The 16619-nt window shown below is 46.0% G+C and overlaps 1 protein-coding gene across 3 annotated transcripts in view; it reads right to left on the reverse strand.

Annotated features, from left to right (window-relative positions):
- The window catches only part of MARCHF1 (membrane associated ring-CH-type finger 1), a 198384-nt gene extending 194531 nt beyond the window's left edge, over positions 1 to 3853 (reverse strand). For 2 of the 3 annotated variants that reach the window (XM_075258040.1, XM_075258025.1), the window contains exons 1-2: positions 3495 to 3853; positions 3080 to 3288 (exon numbers count right to left, since the gene is read on the reverse strand). In XM_075258040.1, coding sequence (XP_075114141.1) covers positions 3080 to 3178 — 99 coding nt within the window. In that variant the 5' untranslated portion in view covers positions 3179 to 3288; positions 3495 to 3853. Of the gene's footprint in view, positions 1 to 3079 lie in introns of all 3 variants that reach the window. The other variant, XM_075258033.1, reaches the window with a different exon arrangement.
- Between the last annotated feature and the right edge of the window lie 12766 nt (positions 3854 to 16619).

Here is a 16619-nt window from a genome sequence, read left to right on the forward strand (position 1 = left end):
TGGACAACTACTTAAATTTTTATTCAATGTATTTCTTTATATTGATCTTGGCTCTGTTTTCTTGATACAGAACTCCAAATCTTCTTATTTCCTTTACGCAATCACAGAGTTAACATAGAAAATATTGGCTCAATTAAATTGAAATTAGAAGCTTACAACAGTCTGATTTTTTTTTATTGGATTTATTACTGAAATCCACCAAAGTGGTAGCCATTTTTAAGTAGTTTTTAATGGCTTTACTCTTTCGTTCAAAGAGAAGGGTCTAGAGTGCAGGATCCCCCTCTATGACGTCCATATGCCCTATCAGTGGTGTAACTGAAGTCTTTTCCCTCACACAGTATTACATGCTCCACAGTGGCCCCCAAACAGTATTACGTGCTCCATAGCGGCCCTCACACTGAATTATATGCTTCATTATTCCAGGCCCCTTTCCATTAACAATGTGTATAGTGGTTGGGAAAAAAAGCTGTCCCAGACCACTATCATTGCGGTCTGAGGCTCCAGCCATTTCCAGCAGACTGCCCTTACCCCTCTGGGCCCAGTAGTGGTCACACCCCCTGGGACCACAATCGTTACGCCACTGTGCCCTAGTAGGACATGTAAAAAAGGATTGTCATTATGAAACTAGTACTTTAATTGACTGTGAAAAAAGCCAGAATTGATCACTTAGAGTTATCTGGAACCTTTATTAGCCTCAGATCAATAACACAGCCTGGTAGAAGAATCAGGTCATCTGCAAGCAGCTTTACCCAATTAGTCTTTTCCCTGTTAAAATCTGCAATTGTTATGTTGGCTGATAAAGGTGGGAGGAATTAAATCAGAGAGGTAAACTGCTAGCCATGGCAAATTCATATGACACAAAGTCACATGAAATGTGAAAACCAATGGCTGTTGAATGGGAAAAAAAAAAAAACTGGTTCCCTTCCTTCCTAGCCAATACTGGTGCATTCTGTTATAAAACAGTTTGTCGTGAGAGGTGGTACTACAATCTCAATAATATTGTCAGGAAATAGTAAAGTACAAGTTATTTGCATTCATTTTTAGACTATTTCTAACAGTAATAAATTATTCATAACAATATAACATCACTTTACAAACTATTTTACCCCTTTTCGAGGACATGTGCGGCTTTCTGAAAGAAACATGCAGCACTAAATTCCCTAAATTTAGATGTTCTACTGCAGTGTCCACATCTTTGTCATTATTTGCTGATAGCCTACGCTAGGAACACTATAAAATAAAACATCAATTTCCTTTACGTTTTATCAACATATTGTATTTTACCTTAGAAAATTACATTAAGCTTTTGGATAACACCACCATTGCATAGTAGCATCAATGAATATTAGGCTAGCCTCACAATGACTTGAGTTGCTTTTTCAGATATTATAGCCCTAAAACTATTTTACCATTTTACAACATCTATACCTTATTCAATTATTGTGAATTTGTAACAAAACTTTAACCTGGGATGTCATATGACTCCGACTACAGTATAAACTGTAAACATCCCACCTGTGGCTTTAGTAGTTAAAATAGTTCATTGAGATGATTTACCCATATTGAATGTATAATGTGGCGTCAAGTTGTTATATTGTGATATTGTCTTTATTTAACATTTTAATAGATTACTTCTAGTAAAGTTCAGTCCATTCATTCATTCATATGACATAATACTGTACTTTAAGCATTAGAGATCAGTCATAAGAAGATAAACCAGTAGGTGTCAAACACCACCCAAAGCAAAATGCTTCCGTCTTCTGTCGTAATGCCAAACGGATAAGCTTAACTGAGATGCTGATTGGTAAAAACCAATGTGACAGGTAGGTGTTCCCTAATATTGTACCGCCCAGTCAAGCATTTCTGGCACAATATTATTAGAAGCAGGTTAAGTAAATTTCCAAAACCCAGATCATTCACATGCTGTAATGGGACCTGGGAACAGGGATTTGGGAAGTACTCTATTGGTTGTGAACCCTTTGGCCTGTATGAGAGAACAGAGACTTTACAATCTTCTAGAAAGACAACTTCAAACTATGAGATATTTATATATTATGGATAATATCAAGCTACAGACTCTGGGACCTTGAACTAAATATAGGATGCATATTGATAAATTGTGTATATATTTTAATATAATTAGTTGTATGCCAGTGGATATTTTGTTAGCCATTATAACACTTACACTGGGTTCACATCTATGCTGGGTATCTGTCTGGACAGATCCATCAGAAACAGCCAGACAAAAACATTCTACAAGCTTTACTTTTTCATCCAGCGACTTCAGTTAAAAATAATGACATCCGGCCGACACCCTTTGGACCCCATTATAGTCAATGGGGTCTTTCAGGCTCCATTTGTATCTGCTATATATCTTTATATATATCTTTGTGGTACGTTTTTCCATTCTTCTGGTACTCAGAAGAATGGAAACCCATCACTAATGTGATCCTAGCCTAAAATGCTTACAAAACCTAACTTCACAGTACATTTTGATAGTTACAACCTAAGTATTGTAAGAATAGGTGACATGACATTTCTGGAATTCAAAAACATTCCATCATATTAATCCTCCGAGTTCCATTCAACACAGTCTAGTCATTAGGAACAAGGATTATAATTAATTATGAGGCTGGTAACAATGCGCTGACTGACTCCTTACAAAAGGTCTACTTGTGCTTAATATAGCATCCTACAGCTCAAGAATCAGTAAGTGCATTGGTAATGAAAGCCTTAATGACTACCTATTAATTTATGCCATATATGTTATCACTACTGTACGTCTCATTGTTCTAATGCTGCCATTATTACTGTTAGTAAAATAATAGTTTTGTATTCATCCATTTTCTGTCACTTTCTCATCTGAGCCATAATGCACTTATTATAGCTAAAGCTGTTTTATATAATTTTTGCAATCACAAAACAGTCAATTTGAGCAGAATAGGAACTTGGATATCTAAAAAGCATGCACTGTAAGCTTGAACAGATTTATCATGAAAAGCATCCCTTCCAGCTTTAGTATGTTTACTGTTTCAATGGGAACAGTGTGAATACTGGGCAAGGAGAACACTGTACTTACCTCAACTTCTTTGTTCTTCTCTCTGTTTTTTCCCATTGAACTTCTCCCATTGCTAGCAGTTTCCCTTGCAGGGACTACAGAAATCTGTTGCAGGGGCATGTTGTCGGTGTTGCAGGTAGCCAATACCTGATTGGATGCCTTGTATTTTCACTCCCCCTTTGAAGCCCACCTGTATAACAGCTCATATCCTTGTTTTTCCAAGATCAGTTCTATGCACAAACACAAAAACAAGAGTATTATTGGAAATGAATGTTTAGAAGCAATCCAGATCTTCTGCAAGCAAAGGATACAAAAAAAGCCATAATCCAGTTAGTTTTAAAAAAGATGAACACGACAAGTTCTAGGTAATATGCTCTGTCATTCGAACACCCTTTCACTCCCCCAGGAGCAGTGTGCAATTCAATTTCTATGGTACCTAATAGCTGTCATGGAAACCAAGGAAACCTGGGTCTCACAGGCCATTATTAGCAAGCGCTTTCTCTAATGGCACAGACTTCCACATTTGCAGCGGCTGCCACTTCTGCTTTTGTTTCCCAGTTGATTCCCCAGGAGGCTACTAAGCACCCTGAGACACTGCATCGTGCTGACTAGGTAAATAGGCATAAGGCTGAAAAGCTTAGTGCCCTATTTTGGAGCCAAATCTCTTCCTTGAAAAGCGCAGATAGCTTGCTGTGTCGTTCATGCGTCTAATCTGCTTAGGTCAAAGGATCTGCCTTCAAGTGAGGAGCAGCAGTGAGTGAATCAGGTGTAAAGAGGAATCCCACACTGGCAGGAGCAATGATTGTAAGGCTCTATCCACTCGCTGTATTGTGTGTATATGAGACATAATCAGCTGCAGCAGCAGCAGCACAGGCAAAACCAACACACACAGACGTCCGCACACAGGGCTCACATGCTACTCCGCCAAGCTGTGCACATTTCTACAAGCGCTGGCATTTACAGCAGCTGCCTTGTTACCAATGCAAGACATTAACTTTTAGCTTACTGTCACGTTTATGACATTATCTGCTGGCAGCGACGATTAAAATGCTCATTTGTAAAGACAGGAACAGGAGTAGGATTAATGGGAGGGAAACGTTAGGGAGCTGGACACTGGGGTGAACCTCACAGGGGCAGATGGGGACAGTCTCTGAAATAGAATCAGCATAAAGTGTCCACATCCATTGTCATGTCATTAATTTGCTTTATTTTATAGGATTCTTCAGTCTTTTAAGTTTGTTCCGTTTTATGTAATAAAAGTAATTAAAAAAGAAAATTGCCAAAAATTCCCTCCCCACCTCACCCTCTTCACATTTAGACCCCTAGAAATATGTTAATGCACACACAGAATGAAATGATACGATATATAGTATACTACAATGTTATAAATGAACTAGACATAATATACTACAGTATTCTAAATGAACTAGACATAGTATACTACAGTATTCTAAATGAACTAGACATAGTATACTACAGTATTCTAAATGAACTAGACATAGTATACTACAGTATTCTAAATGAACTAGACCTAGTATACTACAGTATTCTAAATGAACTAGACATAGTATACTACAGTATTCTAAATGAACTAGACATAGTATACTACAGTATTCTAAATGAACTAGACATCGTATACTACAGTATTCTAAATGAACTAGACATAGTATACTACAGTATTCTAAATGAACTAGACATAGTATACTACAGTATTCTAAATGAACTAGACATAGTATACTACAGTATTATAAATGAACTAGACATAGTATACTACAGTATTATAAATGAACTACCGTAGACATAGTATACTACAGTATTATAAATGACATATAGAGAACAATTCTCTAAAACTTTGAATTAAGCAAAGAAATAAAAAAATATTTCTATGGCTTTTCCTAAGAACATAACCATTTACATATTTCACATTTTACATTCCTAGAGAGATGTTAATGCGCACAAAGAGAATGAAATGTTATGAGATATAGTATACTACAGTATTATAAATGATACGTAGGTAACGATTCTCTCACATTTTGTGTTAAGCGAAGACAAACTATTTCCATGGGTTTTCCCAAGAAAATAACCATTTCCATATTTTACATTTTGCATTCCTTGAAAGATGTTAATGCACACACAGAATGGAAGATTATGAAGATAATCTGTTTTCCCATAGCCCAAACAGCATCACAGATTGGGGTATTTCTGCCCCCTGTGTTAGTTATAATGTAAATACAAAGACTTTAATACATATGTTGATTAGAGATGAGTGAACACCGTTCGATCGAATAGATATTCGATCGAATATCAGGCCGTTTGAGGTATTTGATTCCAATCGAATACCACAAGGCAAACGCAGTAAAAATTTGTATCCCCTCCCACCTTCCTTGGCGCATTTTGTGCACCAATAACTATGCAGGGAAGGTGGGACAGGAACTACGACAACGGAGGCATTGAAAAAAAATCCCATTGGCTGCCGAAAACACGTGACCTCCCATTCATAAGAACGTCCGCCGACATATTTGTGTCATTTTCGCGGTGTCATTCGTGTCATTTCGCGGTGAGAGATAGGGAGAGAAAGACATCTGCTGAGGGCTAGATAGGCAATAGCTTGTAGTAGGCAGGGAAAAACCGAAGAAAAACAACAGCTCTTTTCAGAGCTATATACTAAAGGCAGAGGAGTATAGAGTTCTTGCTATATACGTCCCAACCAGCTTTTATTAGGGGTGTCCGCACACAAAATAGCAGGCATCCACAGCAGTTACTTCTTGCTATATACCTGTCAAACAGCTTTTAGGGGTGTGGGGGTGGAAATGCAGATGTGGAGCAAAGTTGCGCTCAACCAACAGCTTCTACTGCGCCTTCAACTCTGCGGCAGAAAGCATTACGCTTCCCCACCAGCCAGTCAGCCTCTATCTCAACTCCTCCTCCTACCCAACTGTCTGCACATCAATGTGTCATTTTGGTCATTAGGTGGCAGTAACACAACAAACCTAATGTTTTCTAATGTAGTATAATGTAATGGCAATATGAAGCCATTGCACACTATTATTTAAAGGGATTCTACCATTAAAAAAAAAAATTTCTGTGGATAACACGTCGGAATAGCCTTTAGAAAGGCTATTCGTCTCCTACCTTTAGCTCGGATCTCTGCCATGCCATTCCTTAGTAATACGGTTTTTTACCGGTATGTAAATTAGTTATCTGGCAGTGATGGGAGTGGGCCCCAGTGTTGAAAATGCGATGAGGGCGTCCCCACCGCTGTCCGAGAACAGGATCCTGCGCCGCCTCTGTCTTCTGCTGGACCCTCTCCTTCTTTCTTCAGCAGCGTTACCTCTGTCGGTTCTTACACTAGTAGAGCCGACTGCGCATACTCGCAATTGCGGCCTCGGAGAAAAGGTTTTTAATGGTAGAATCCCTTTAAGGTGACAGCACTAATTAATATCCCTATGCAGAACATTGGCTAGAGGCACACGAAGGCTCAATGTATACTGAAATAATGGCCATTCTGGAACTTTATACTGGCCGGTTGGAGAGTAAGTAGGTGCGAACAGAGTGCACTACAAGGGAAGGCAGGGTGAGAGCAGGTAGCGGTTGGATTGGGGTGAAGGAGAAAGTGTCAGATAAGAGTATGCCTACACCTCCACCAGGTTTATTGTTGGGGTGGGGAGTGTGTGAGAATTGCAGACCTCCATAGAAGAGGGCAGTAGTGGAGGTGCTATCTGAGGGTGTCTGCCATGTTTCTGTGATACAGAGAAATGAAAATTCATGAGAGATGAAGAGGTCATGGATGTAGTCAAGTTTATTGCATATGGAATGAGCGTTCCATAGTGCACTGGAGAGGACAGGGGGAGTGACAGGAGTAGGAAAGATAGGATAAAGATTTAGGGGGTTCGGTGCACTGACGCCGGTTGTGTGGAAAGAGCCGACAGTAGGGATTTGCTACAGTGGTTCAGTATTGGGAGATATGTCATCAGAAGTAAGTAGAAGCAGGGAGAAGGACAGAAGGTGTAAGTAGGAGAGGGTGTGGGGGGTTGTGTGTTTCTGAGGTGGAAAGCTTGCAGGTTTGTGAATAGCTATGTAGAGAAGGTCAGATGGTGGGGTAGAATAGATGGCGAAATAAAGATTTTCTTAGTGACAAGGCAGGTTTGAGTTTGCAAAGTGGTTTTTATAAGTATGGGAAGAACAAAAGTGATTATAGTGAGAAGCATTTTTGTTAGACAATAGATAGGTTTTGTTTGAGAGGGTTTTGTTACCTTCAGTCTCCTTCTGGTCCAATTCTGGCCTAATTCTGGTCTACACACTTAGAGTCACACTTGAAGGTCACAATGACCAGGGTCAGAATGACCTATGCACTTAGGTTTATACAGACTGACAAGACATTTGGTAAATGTGCCTCAGGTGTGAATCAAGCACAGAGAACAATCTGGTGAGAAAAAGGGGAGGCCACAGCAGGAAACAGAGACAGGGTCTTCAAAGTTAATATACTCACAACATAGTGGATAACATCCTACCAAACAAATGATTGATAATAACAGCAAGCAGAGGTGCAGTTTCATGAAACATGGATTACGCTTTCATATTGAAGCACACCTACTTGAAGATGAAATAACTGATGTAATTCCTAAAGCACTTGTAACTCACTACATAGTCTGGTACAAGTGAACATGTTTGGGTATACAGTGACTTATTCAGCTCATTGTCATTAGCAGGGGTGGAAGATAAAAATATATTGATATAAACATGTAATTAACATGAAATGGATGACCGTCTGCTCACCCGTGGAATTTGATGCAGTTAACACTTCCATGCTTTGAAGACAATTGGAAATAATCAATACATGCAAGGCTTTTGACAGGGTTTCTAGGTTACCATGCAGAGACAACAAAAAAAATGCATGAAGTTAGCAAGGGATTGGATGGAAGTTTTGAAATTTAACACATTTCTTGTGAAATTTAGAAACAGTGCAAACATAGAAGTAACTAATTCAGCAAGCATTTTAAAGAGATTCTACCCCCAAAATATGTATGTTTGATGCTTTAGACATCGGAAAAGGCTATTCGTCTCTAACCTTTAGACATGATCTCCGCACCGCCATTAAAAATTCTGTTTTTTACCAGTATGCAAATGAGCTATCTCGCAGCAATAGGGGCCAGCCCCAGTGCATAAACACCAATGGGGGCGGCACCACTGCTGCCAGAGAACTCTCTCCACTGACACCTCCATATTCATCTGCATCCTCCCCTTCTCTTGTCGTCTTCCATCTGGGTCAGCTCTGATGCCTGCGCAGTCGGCTCTGCCAGTGAAACACTACTAAAGCCGACTGCGCATGCTGAGCAACGTCCATTTTTTGTTCAGCGTAAAGGAGCGTACTGCATGTGAGCGCAATTACAGCCTCAAGAAAATGCCCACCAGCCGGCATGCAAAGGAACAAACCTCAGTTTTGGAAATAGAGGGTTACCCTATAAAAATCCTCATCAATATGATCATTTCTTGTTATATGTTTAGGGGTGAGGCATAGTCTATGAGGGAACAGTAGAGGAAAATAGTGTGGAGCTAGGTTAGGGACGTGGCTGAGCTTAGGGGTGAGGCGTAGTCTGGGAAGGAGCGATAGAAGGCAATAGTGTGGGCGACTGCAATTGCAAAGAGGAAAAATTAGGGGGAGATTAGGTTGGCGATGTTCCTGAGGTAGGGCTTCAGTGGTGGTGGTGGTGGGGAGAACGATAGGGGACCATGGTGTGGGTGGGGCTGGATGAGCAACGTGGTTGAGCTAAGAGATGCGGCGTAGTCCGGAAGGGAGCGCTAGAAGGCAATAGTGTGGGCGGGTGGTGAGGTTGGCAACGTGGCTGATCTTAGGGGGGAGGCGTGGTCCGGGAGGGAGCGATAAAAGGCAATAGTGTGGGCGGGTGGTGAGGTTGGCGACGTGGCTGAGTCAGCGATAGAGGAAAATAGTCGAGGAGGCTGAGTCTGTAGGGCGGCGTGATTGACGATGATCCTGTGACGGGGGCGTGAACAAGGCTTCCCCATTGTACACTCAGTACTTCTGTCCCAGACCAGCCTCTTTTACAGTCTGCTCCCACGCTTGCTCCTGCTCCCTATCTTCCAAGGTCCTCCTCTATCTCACACAGTGCCTTCCTCTTGGCCATCTCCATTACGGCATCTACACCCTGACGGCTCAGCCTATTTTACAGGCTACTTCCGACCATTCACCCAAGCTTCTCCTCTATCTCACAGGGTGCCTTCTCACTCCCCACCCATAGCCGTCCTCTGTCTTACCCACATGTCCCAGTCCTCGTTGCTATGGGCCACCTCCGTCGCGTCCACACCCCTACGGCTTAGCCTACCTTCCTGGCTTCTCCCCACAATTTACCCCTTCCACACAGGCTACGCCCCAAGGTTCGCTTCTATGTCACAGGGTACCTTCTTACAGTCCTCTCGCCACGTCTGAACCCCTATAGACCCACCCCCCCATCTTACTGGCTGCTCCCAATGAGCGCCTCTAAGGCACCCAACTCTTCAGACAATGCCCATCGAACCACTCCATCGACCCCTCTTACAGTCAGAGCGCTTCCCTGTACCGACATCAACTTACCGAACCGCTCCCCACGGCGGGATTCGAACTCACGACCCCAGCGTTGTAAGGCTGCGCTGTTATCCACTGAGCCACCGTGCTAGCTGACTACTTCTCGGTGCTGCTCTGACCTGTATAGTTAGGACAAATGTTTGTAATGGGTGTAAAGGAAAGTTAAAAGTCTGACGGTTGAACAAGAGGTATACGGCCATGCAGGAGATCATCTTCAACGTCAGAACGGACCATTAAATCATCAACCCATGGCGGGATTCGAACCCAGAATGACGTTACCGCAAGGCTGCATTGCTATCCGCTGAGCCACCGAACCACCGTGCTGATGCAGCCTGCCCGTGTGCTGCCCTACTGATTCAGTCTGCTTCCCTACCGATCCACTCGACCCTGAGCTGTGGAGCTATGAGAGATTATTGCTTGTCTTAAGATTTACTTTTTCATGTCTATGGTCATGTCCAGGACCGGCATCCGAGATTCTGAAGGGCGAAAAATAAAGTTCCAAGTCTGTTGGGTAAACGGATGGATTTTGCCAAAACACACTTTCGTCGCAAACGCCTTGCCGGGATTCGAACCCAGGGTGGCGGCGGCGCTAGGCTGCGTTGCTATCCGCTGAGCCGCCGAGACAATGCCCTGACCTGGCTTTCCGTTATGCATGCATTACTGATTCAGTCTGCTTCCCTACCGATCCCCTCGACCCTGAGCTGTGGAGCTATGAGAGATTATTGCTTGTCTTAAGATTTACTTTTTCATGTCTATGGTCATGTCCAGGACCGGCATCCGAGATTCTGAAGGGCGAAAAATAAAGTTCCAAGTCTGTTGGGTAAACGGATGGATTTTGCCAAAACATACTTTCGTCGCAAACGCCTTGCCGGGATTCGAACCCAGGGTGGCGGCGGCGCTAGGCTGCGTTGCTATCCGCTGAGCCGCCGAGACAATGCCCTGACCTGGCTTTCCGTTATGCATGCATTACTGATTCAGTCTGCTTCCCTACCGATCCACTCGACCCTGAGCTGGGGAGCTATGAGAGATTATTGCTTGTCTTAAGATTTACTTTTTCATGTCTATGGTCATGTCCAGGACCGGCATCCGAGATTCTGAAGGGCGAAAAATAAAGTTCCAAGTCTGTTGGGTAAACGGATGGATTTTGCCAAAACACACTTTCGTCGCAAACGCATTGCCGGGATTCGAACCCAGGTTGGCGGCGGCGCTAGGCTGCGCTGCTATCCGCTGAGCCGCCGAGACAATGCCCTGACCTGGGTTTCCGTTATGCATGCATTACTGATTCAGTCTGCTTCCTTACCGATCCACTCGACCCTGAGCTGTGGAGCTATGAGAGATTATTGCTTGTCTTAAGATTTACTTTTTCATGTCTATGGTCATGTCCAGGACCGGCATCCGAGATTCTGAAGGGCTAAAAATAAAGTTCCAAGTCTGATGGGTAAACGGATGGATTTTGCCAAAATACACTTTCGGCGCAAACGCCTTGCCGGGATTCGAACCCAGGAGGGCGGCGTCGCTAGGCTGCGTTGCTATCCGCTGAGCCGCCGAGCCACCGTGCTGGTGCTACCTGCCCGTGTGCTGCCCTACTGATTCAGTTTGCTTCCCTACCGATTCGGTCTGCTTCCCTACCGATCCACTCGACCCTGAGCTGTCGAGTTATGATAGATTATTGCTTGTCTTAAGATTTACTTTTTCATGTCTATGGTCATGTCCAGGACCGGCATCTGAGATTGTGAAGGGCTAAAAATAAAGTTCAAAGTCTGATGGTTGGCAGGTGGTTTGTGGGCTGGGTTTCGAACCAAAGACCCCGTCGCAGCTGAGCTGCGCTGCTGTCCACCGAGCCACTAAACCGCTGTGCCTTTCTCCTTTCCTTAGTCAATGTGCTGAGCTACTGATTCAATGAGCTGCCCTACTGATCCCTGAGCTGGATAGTTCGGATAGACTATTGCTTGTATAGGACTTTTTTGATGTATATTGTCTTGTCCAGAAGATTCCTCAGCTAGCGCGGTGGCTCAGAGGATAGCAGCTCCGTCTTACAACGCCGGCGTCCTGAGTTCGAATCCCGCCAAGGAGACTACTGCGTGAAAGAGCGACAAATTGGGTGGAGAGACACTAAGAACGTTCCATGAGAAAAAGTAAGTGAAAGATGATGTGCCTGGTCTGGGGGAAGCGATAGGGGAGAGGAAAAATTAGGGGGAGATTAGGTTGGCGATGTTCCTGAGGTAGGGTGGTGGAGGTGGGGAGAACGATAGGGGACCATGGTGTGGGTGAGCAACGTGGTTGAGCTAAGAGATGCGGCGTAGTCCGGAAGGGAGCGCTAGAAGGCAATAGTGTGGGCGGGTGGTGAGGTTGGCGACGTGGCTGAGTCAGCGATAGAGGAAAATAGTCGAGGGGGCTGAGTCTGTAGGGCGGCGTGATTGACGATGATCCTGTGACGGGGGCGTGAACAAGGCTTCCCCATTGTACACTCAGTACTTCTGTCCCAGACCAGCCTCTTTTACAGTCTGCTCCCACGCTTGCTCCTGCTCCCTATCTTCCAAGGTCCTCCTCTATCTCACACAGTGCCTTCCTCTTGGCCATCTCCATTACGGCATCTACACCCTGACGGCTCAGCCTATTTTACAGGCTACTTCCGACCATTCACCCAAGCTTCTCCTCTATCTCACAGGGTGCCTTCTCACTCCCCACCCATAGCCGTCCTCTGTCTTACCCACATGTCCCAGTCCTCGTTGCTATGGGCCACCTCCGTCGCGTCCACACCCCTACGGCTTAGCCTACCTTCCTGGCTTCTCCCCACAATTTACCCCTTCCACACAGGCTACGCCCCAAGGTTCGCTTCTATGTCACAGGGTACCTTCTTACAGTCCTCTCGCCACGTCTGAACCCCTATAGACCCACCCCCCCATCTTACTGGCTGCTCCCAATGAGCGCCTCTAAGGCACCCAACTCTTCAGACAATGCCCATCGAACCACTCCATCGACCCCTCTTACAGTCAGAGCGCTTCCCTGTACCGACATCAACTTACCGAACCGCTCCCCACGGCGGGATTCGAACTCACGACCCCAGCGTTGTAAGGCTGCGCTGTTATCCACTGAGCCACCGTGCTAGCTGACTACTTCTCGGTGCTGCTCTGACCTGTATAGTTAGGACAAATGTTTGTAATGGGTGTAAAGGAAAGTTAAAAGTCTGACGGTTGAACAAGAGGTATACGGCCATGCAGGAGATCATCTTCAACGTCAGAACGGACCATTAAATCATCAACCCATGGCGGGATTCGAACCCAGAATGACGTTACCGCAAGGCTGCATTGCTATCCGCTGAGCCACCGAACCACCGTGCTGATGCAGCCTGCCCGTGTGCTGCCCTACTGATTCAGTCTGCTTCCCTACCGATCCACTCGACCCTGAGCTGTGGAGCTATGAGAGATTATTGCTTGTCTTAAGATTTACTTTTTCATGTCTATGGTCATGTCCAGGACCGGCATCCGAGATTCTGAAGGGCGAAAAATAAAGTTCCAAGTCTGTTGGGTAAACGGATGGATTTTGCCAAAACACACTTTCGTCGCAAACGCCTTGCCGGGATTCGAACCCAGGGTGGCGGCGGCGCTAGGCTGCGTTGCTATCCGCTGAGCCGCCGAGACAATGCCCTGACCTGGCTTTCCGTTATGCATGCATTACTGATTCAGTCTGCTTCCCTACCGATCCACTCGACCCTGAGCTGGGGAGCTATGAGAGATTATTGCTTGTCTTAAGATTTACTTTTTCATGTCTATGGTCATGTCCAGGACCGGCATCCGAGATTCTGAAGGGCGAAAAATAAAGTTCCAAGTCTGTTGGGTAAACGGATGGATTTTGCCAAAACACACTTTCGTCGCAAACGCATTGCCGGGATTCGAACCCAGGTTGGCGGCGGCGCTAGGCTGCGCTGCTATCCGCTGAGCCGCCGAGACAATGCCCTGACCTGGGTTTCCGTTATGCATGCATTACTGATTCAGTCTGCTTCCTTACCGATCCACTCGACCCTGAGCTGTGGAGCTATGAGAGATTATTGCTTGTCTTAAGATTTACTTTTTCATGTCTATGGTCATGTCCAGGACCGGCATCCGAGATTCTGAAGGGCTAAAAATAAAGTTCCAAGTCTGATGGGTAAACGGATGGATTTTGCCAAAATACACTTTCGGCGCAAACGCCTTGCCGGGATTCGAACCCAGGAGGGCGGCGTCGCTAGGCTGCGTTGCTATCCGCTGAGCCGCCGAGCCACCGTGCTGGTGCTACCTGCCCGTGTGCTGCCCTACTGATTCAGTTTGCTTCCCTACCGATTCGGTCTGCTTCCCTACCGATCCACTCGACCCTGAGCTGTCGAGTTATGATAGATTATTGCTTGTCTTAAGATTTACTTTTTCATGTCTATGGTCATGTCCAGGACCGGCATCTGAGATTGTGAAGGGCTAAAAATAAAGTTCAAAGTCTGATGGTTGGCAGGTGGTTTGTGGGCTGGGTTTCGAACCAAAGACCCCGTCGCAGCTGAGCTGCGCTGCTGTCCACCGAGCCACTAAACCGCTGTGCCTTTCTCCTTTCCTTAGTCAATGTGCTGAGCTACTGATTCAATGAGCTGCCCTACTGATCCCTGAGCTGGATAGTTCGGATAGACTATTGCTTGTATAGGACTTTTTTGATGTATATTGTCTTGTCCAGAAGATTCCTCAGCTAGCGCGGTGGCTCAGAGGATAGCAGCTCCGTCTTACAACGCCGGCGTCCTGAGTTCGAATCCCGCCAAGGAGACTACTGCGTGAAAGAGCGACAAATTGGGTGGAGAGACACTAAGAACGTTCCATGAGAAAAAGTAAGTGAAAGATGATGTGCCTGGTCTGGGGGAAGCGATAGGGGAGAGGAAAAATTAGGGGGAGATTAGGTTGGCGATGTTCCTGAGGTAGGGTGGTGGAGGTGGGGAGAACGATAGGGGACCATGGTGTGGGTGAGCAGCGTGGTTGAGCTAAGAGATGCGGCGTAGTCCGGAAGGGAGCGCTAGAAGGCAATAGTGTGGGCGGGTGGTGAGGTTGGCGACGTGGCTGAGTCAGCGATAGAGGAAAATAGTCGAGGGGGCTGAGTCTGTAGGGCGGCGTGATTGACGATGATCCTGTGACGGGGGCGTGAACAAGGCTTCCCCATTGTACACTCAGTACTTCTGTCCCAGACCAGCCTCTTTTACAGTCTGCTCCCACGCTTGCTCCTGCTCCCTATCTTCCAAGGTCCTCCTCTATCTCACACAGTGCCTTCCTCTTGGCCATCTCCATTACGGCATCTACACCCTGACGGCTCAGCCTATTTTACAGGCTACTTCCGACCATTCACCCAAGCTTCTCCTCTATCTCACAGGGTGCCTTCTCACTCCCCACCCATAGCCGTCCTCTGTCTTACCCACATGTCCCAGTCCTCGTTGCTATGGGCCACCTCCGTCGCGTCCACACCCCTACGGCTTAGCCTACCTTCCTGGCTTCTCCCCACAATTTACCCCTTCCACACAGGCTACGCCCCAAGGTTCGCTTCTATGTCACAGGGTACCTTCTTACAGTCCTCTCGCCACGTCTGAACCCCTATAGACCCACCCCCCCATCTTACTGGCTGCTCCCAATGAGCGCCTCTAAGGCACCCAACTCTTCAGACAATGCCCATCGAACCACTCCATCGACCCCTCTTACAGTCAGAGCGCTTCCCTGTACCGACATCAACTTACCGAACCGCTCCCCACGGCGGGATTCGAACTCACGACCCCAGCGTTGTAAGGCTGCGCTGTTATCCACTGAGCCACCGTGCTAGCTGACTACTTCTCGGTGCTGCTCTGACCTGTATAGTTAGGACAAATGTTTGTAATGGGTGTAAAGGAAAGTTAAAAGTCTGACGGTTGAACAAGAGGTATACGGCCATGCAGGAGATCATCTTCAACGTCAGAACGGACCATTAAATCATCAACCCATGGCGGGATTCGAACCCAGAATGACGTTACCGCAAGGCTGCATTGCTATCCGCTGAGCCACCGAACCACCGTGCTGATGCAGCCTGCCCGTGTGCTGCCCTACTGATTCAGTCTGCTTCCCTACCGATCCACTCGACCCTGAGCTGTGGAGCTATGAGAGATTATTGCTTGTCTTAAGATTTACTTTTTCATGTCTATGGTCATGTCCAGGACCGGCATCCGAGATTCTGAAGGGCGAAAAATAAAGTTCCAAGTCTGTTGGGTAAACGGATGGATTTTGCCAAAACACACTTTCGTCGCAAACGCCTTGCCGGGATTCGAACCCAGGGTGGCGGCGGCGCTAGGCTGCGTTGCTATCCGCTGAGCCGCCGAGACAATGCCCTGACCTGGCTTTCCGTTATGCATGCATTACTGATTCAGTCTGCTTCCCTACCGATCCCCTCGACCCTGAGCTGTGGAGCTATGAGAGATTATTGCTTGTCTTAAGATTTACTTTTTCATGTCTATGGTCATGTCCAGGACCGGCATCCGAGATTCTGAAGGGCGAAAAATAAAGTTCCAAGTCTGTTGGGTAAACGGATGGATTTTGCCAAAACATACTTTCGTCGCAAACGCCTTGCCGGGATTCGAACCCAGGGTGGCGGCGGCGCTAGGCTGCGTTGCTATCCGCTGAGCCGCCGAGACAATGCCCTGACCTGGCTTTCCGTTATGCATGCATTACTGATTCAGTCTGCTTCCCTACCGATCCACTCGACCCTGAGCTGGGGAGCTATGAGAGATTATTGCTTGTCTTAAGATTTACTTTTTCATGTCTATGGTCATGTCCAGGACCGGCATCCGAGATTCTGAAGGGCGAAAAATAAAGTTCCAAGTCTGTTGGGTAAACGGATGGATTTTGCCAAAACACACTTTCGTCGCAAACGCATTGCCGGGATTCGAACCCAGGTTGGCGGCGGCGCTAGGCTGCGCTGCTATCCGCTGAGCCGCCGAGACAATGCCCTGACCTG

The sequence above is a fragment of the Leptodactylus fuscus genome, chromosome 1, assembly GCF_031893055.1.
Source record: "Leptodactylus fuscus isolate aLepFus1 chromosome 1, aLepFus1.hap2, whole genome shotgun sequence".
NCBI classification, from domain to species: domain Eukaryota; kingdom Metazoa; phylum Chordata; class Amphibia; order Anura; family Leptodactylidae; genus Leptodactylus; species Leptodactylus fuscus.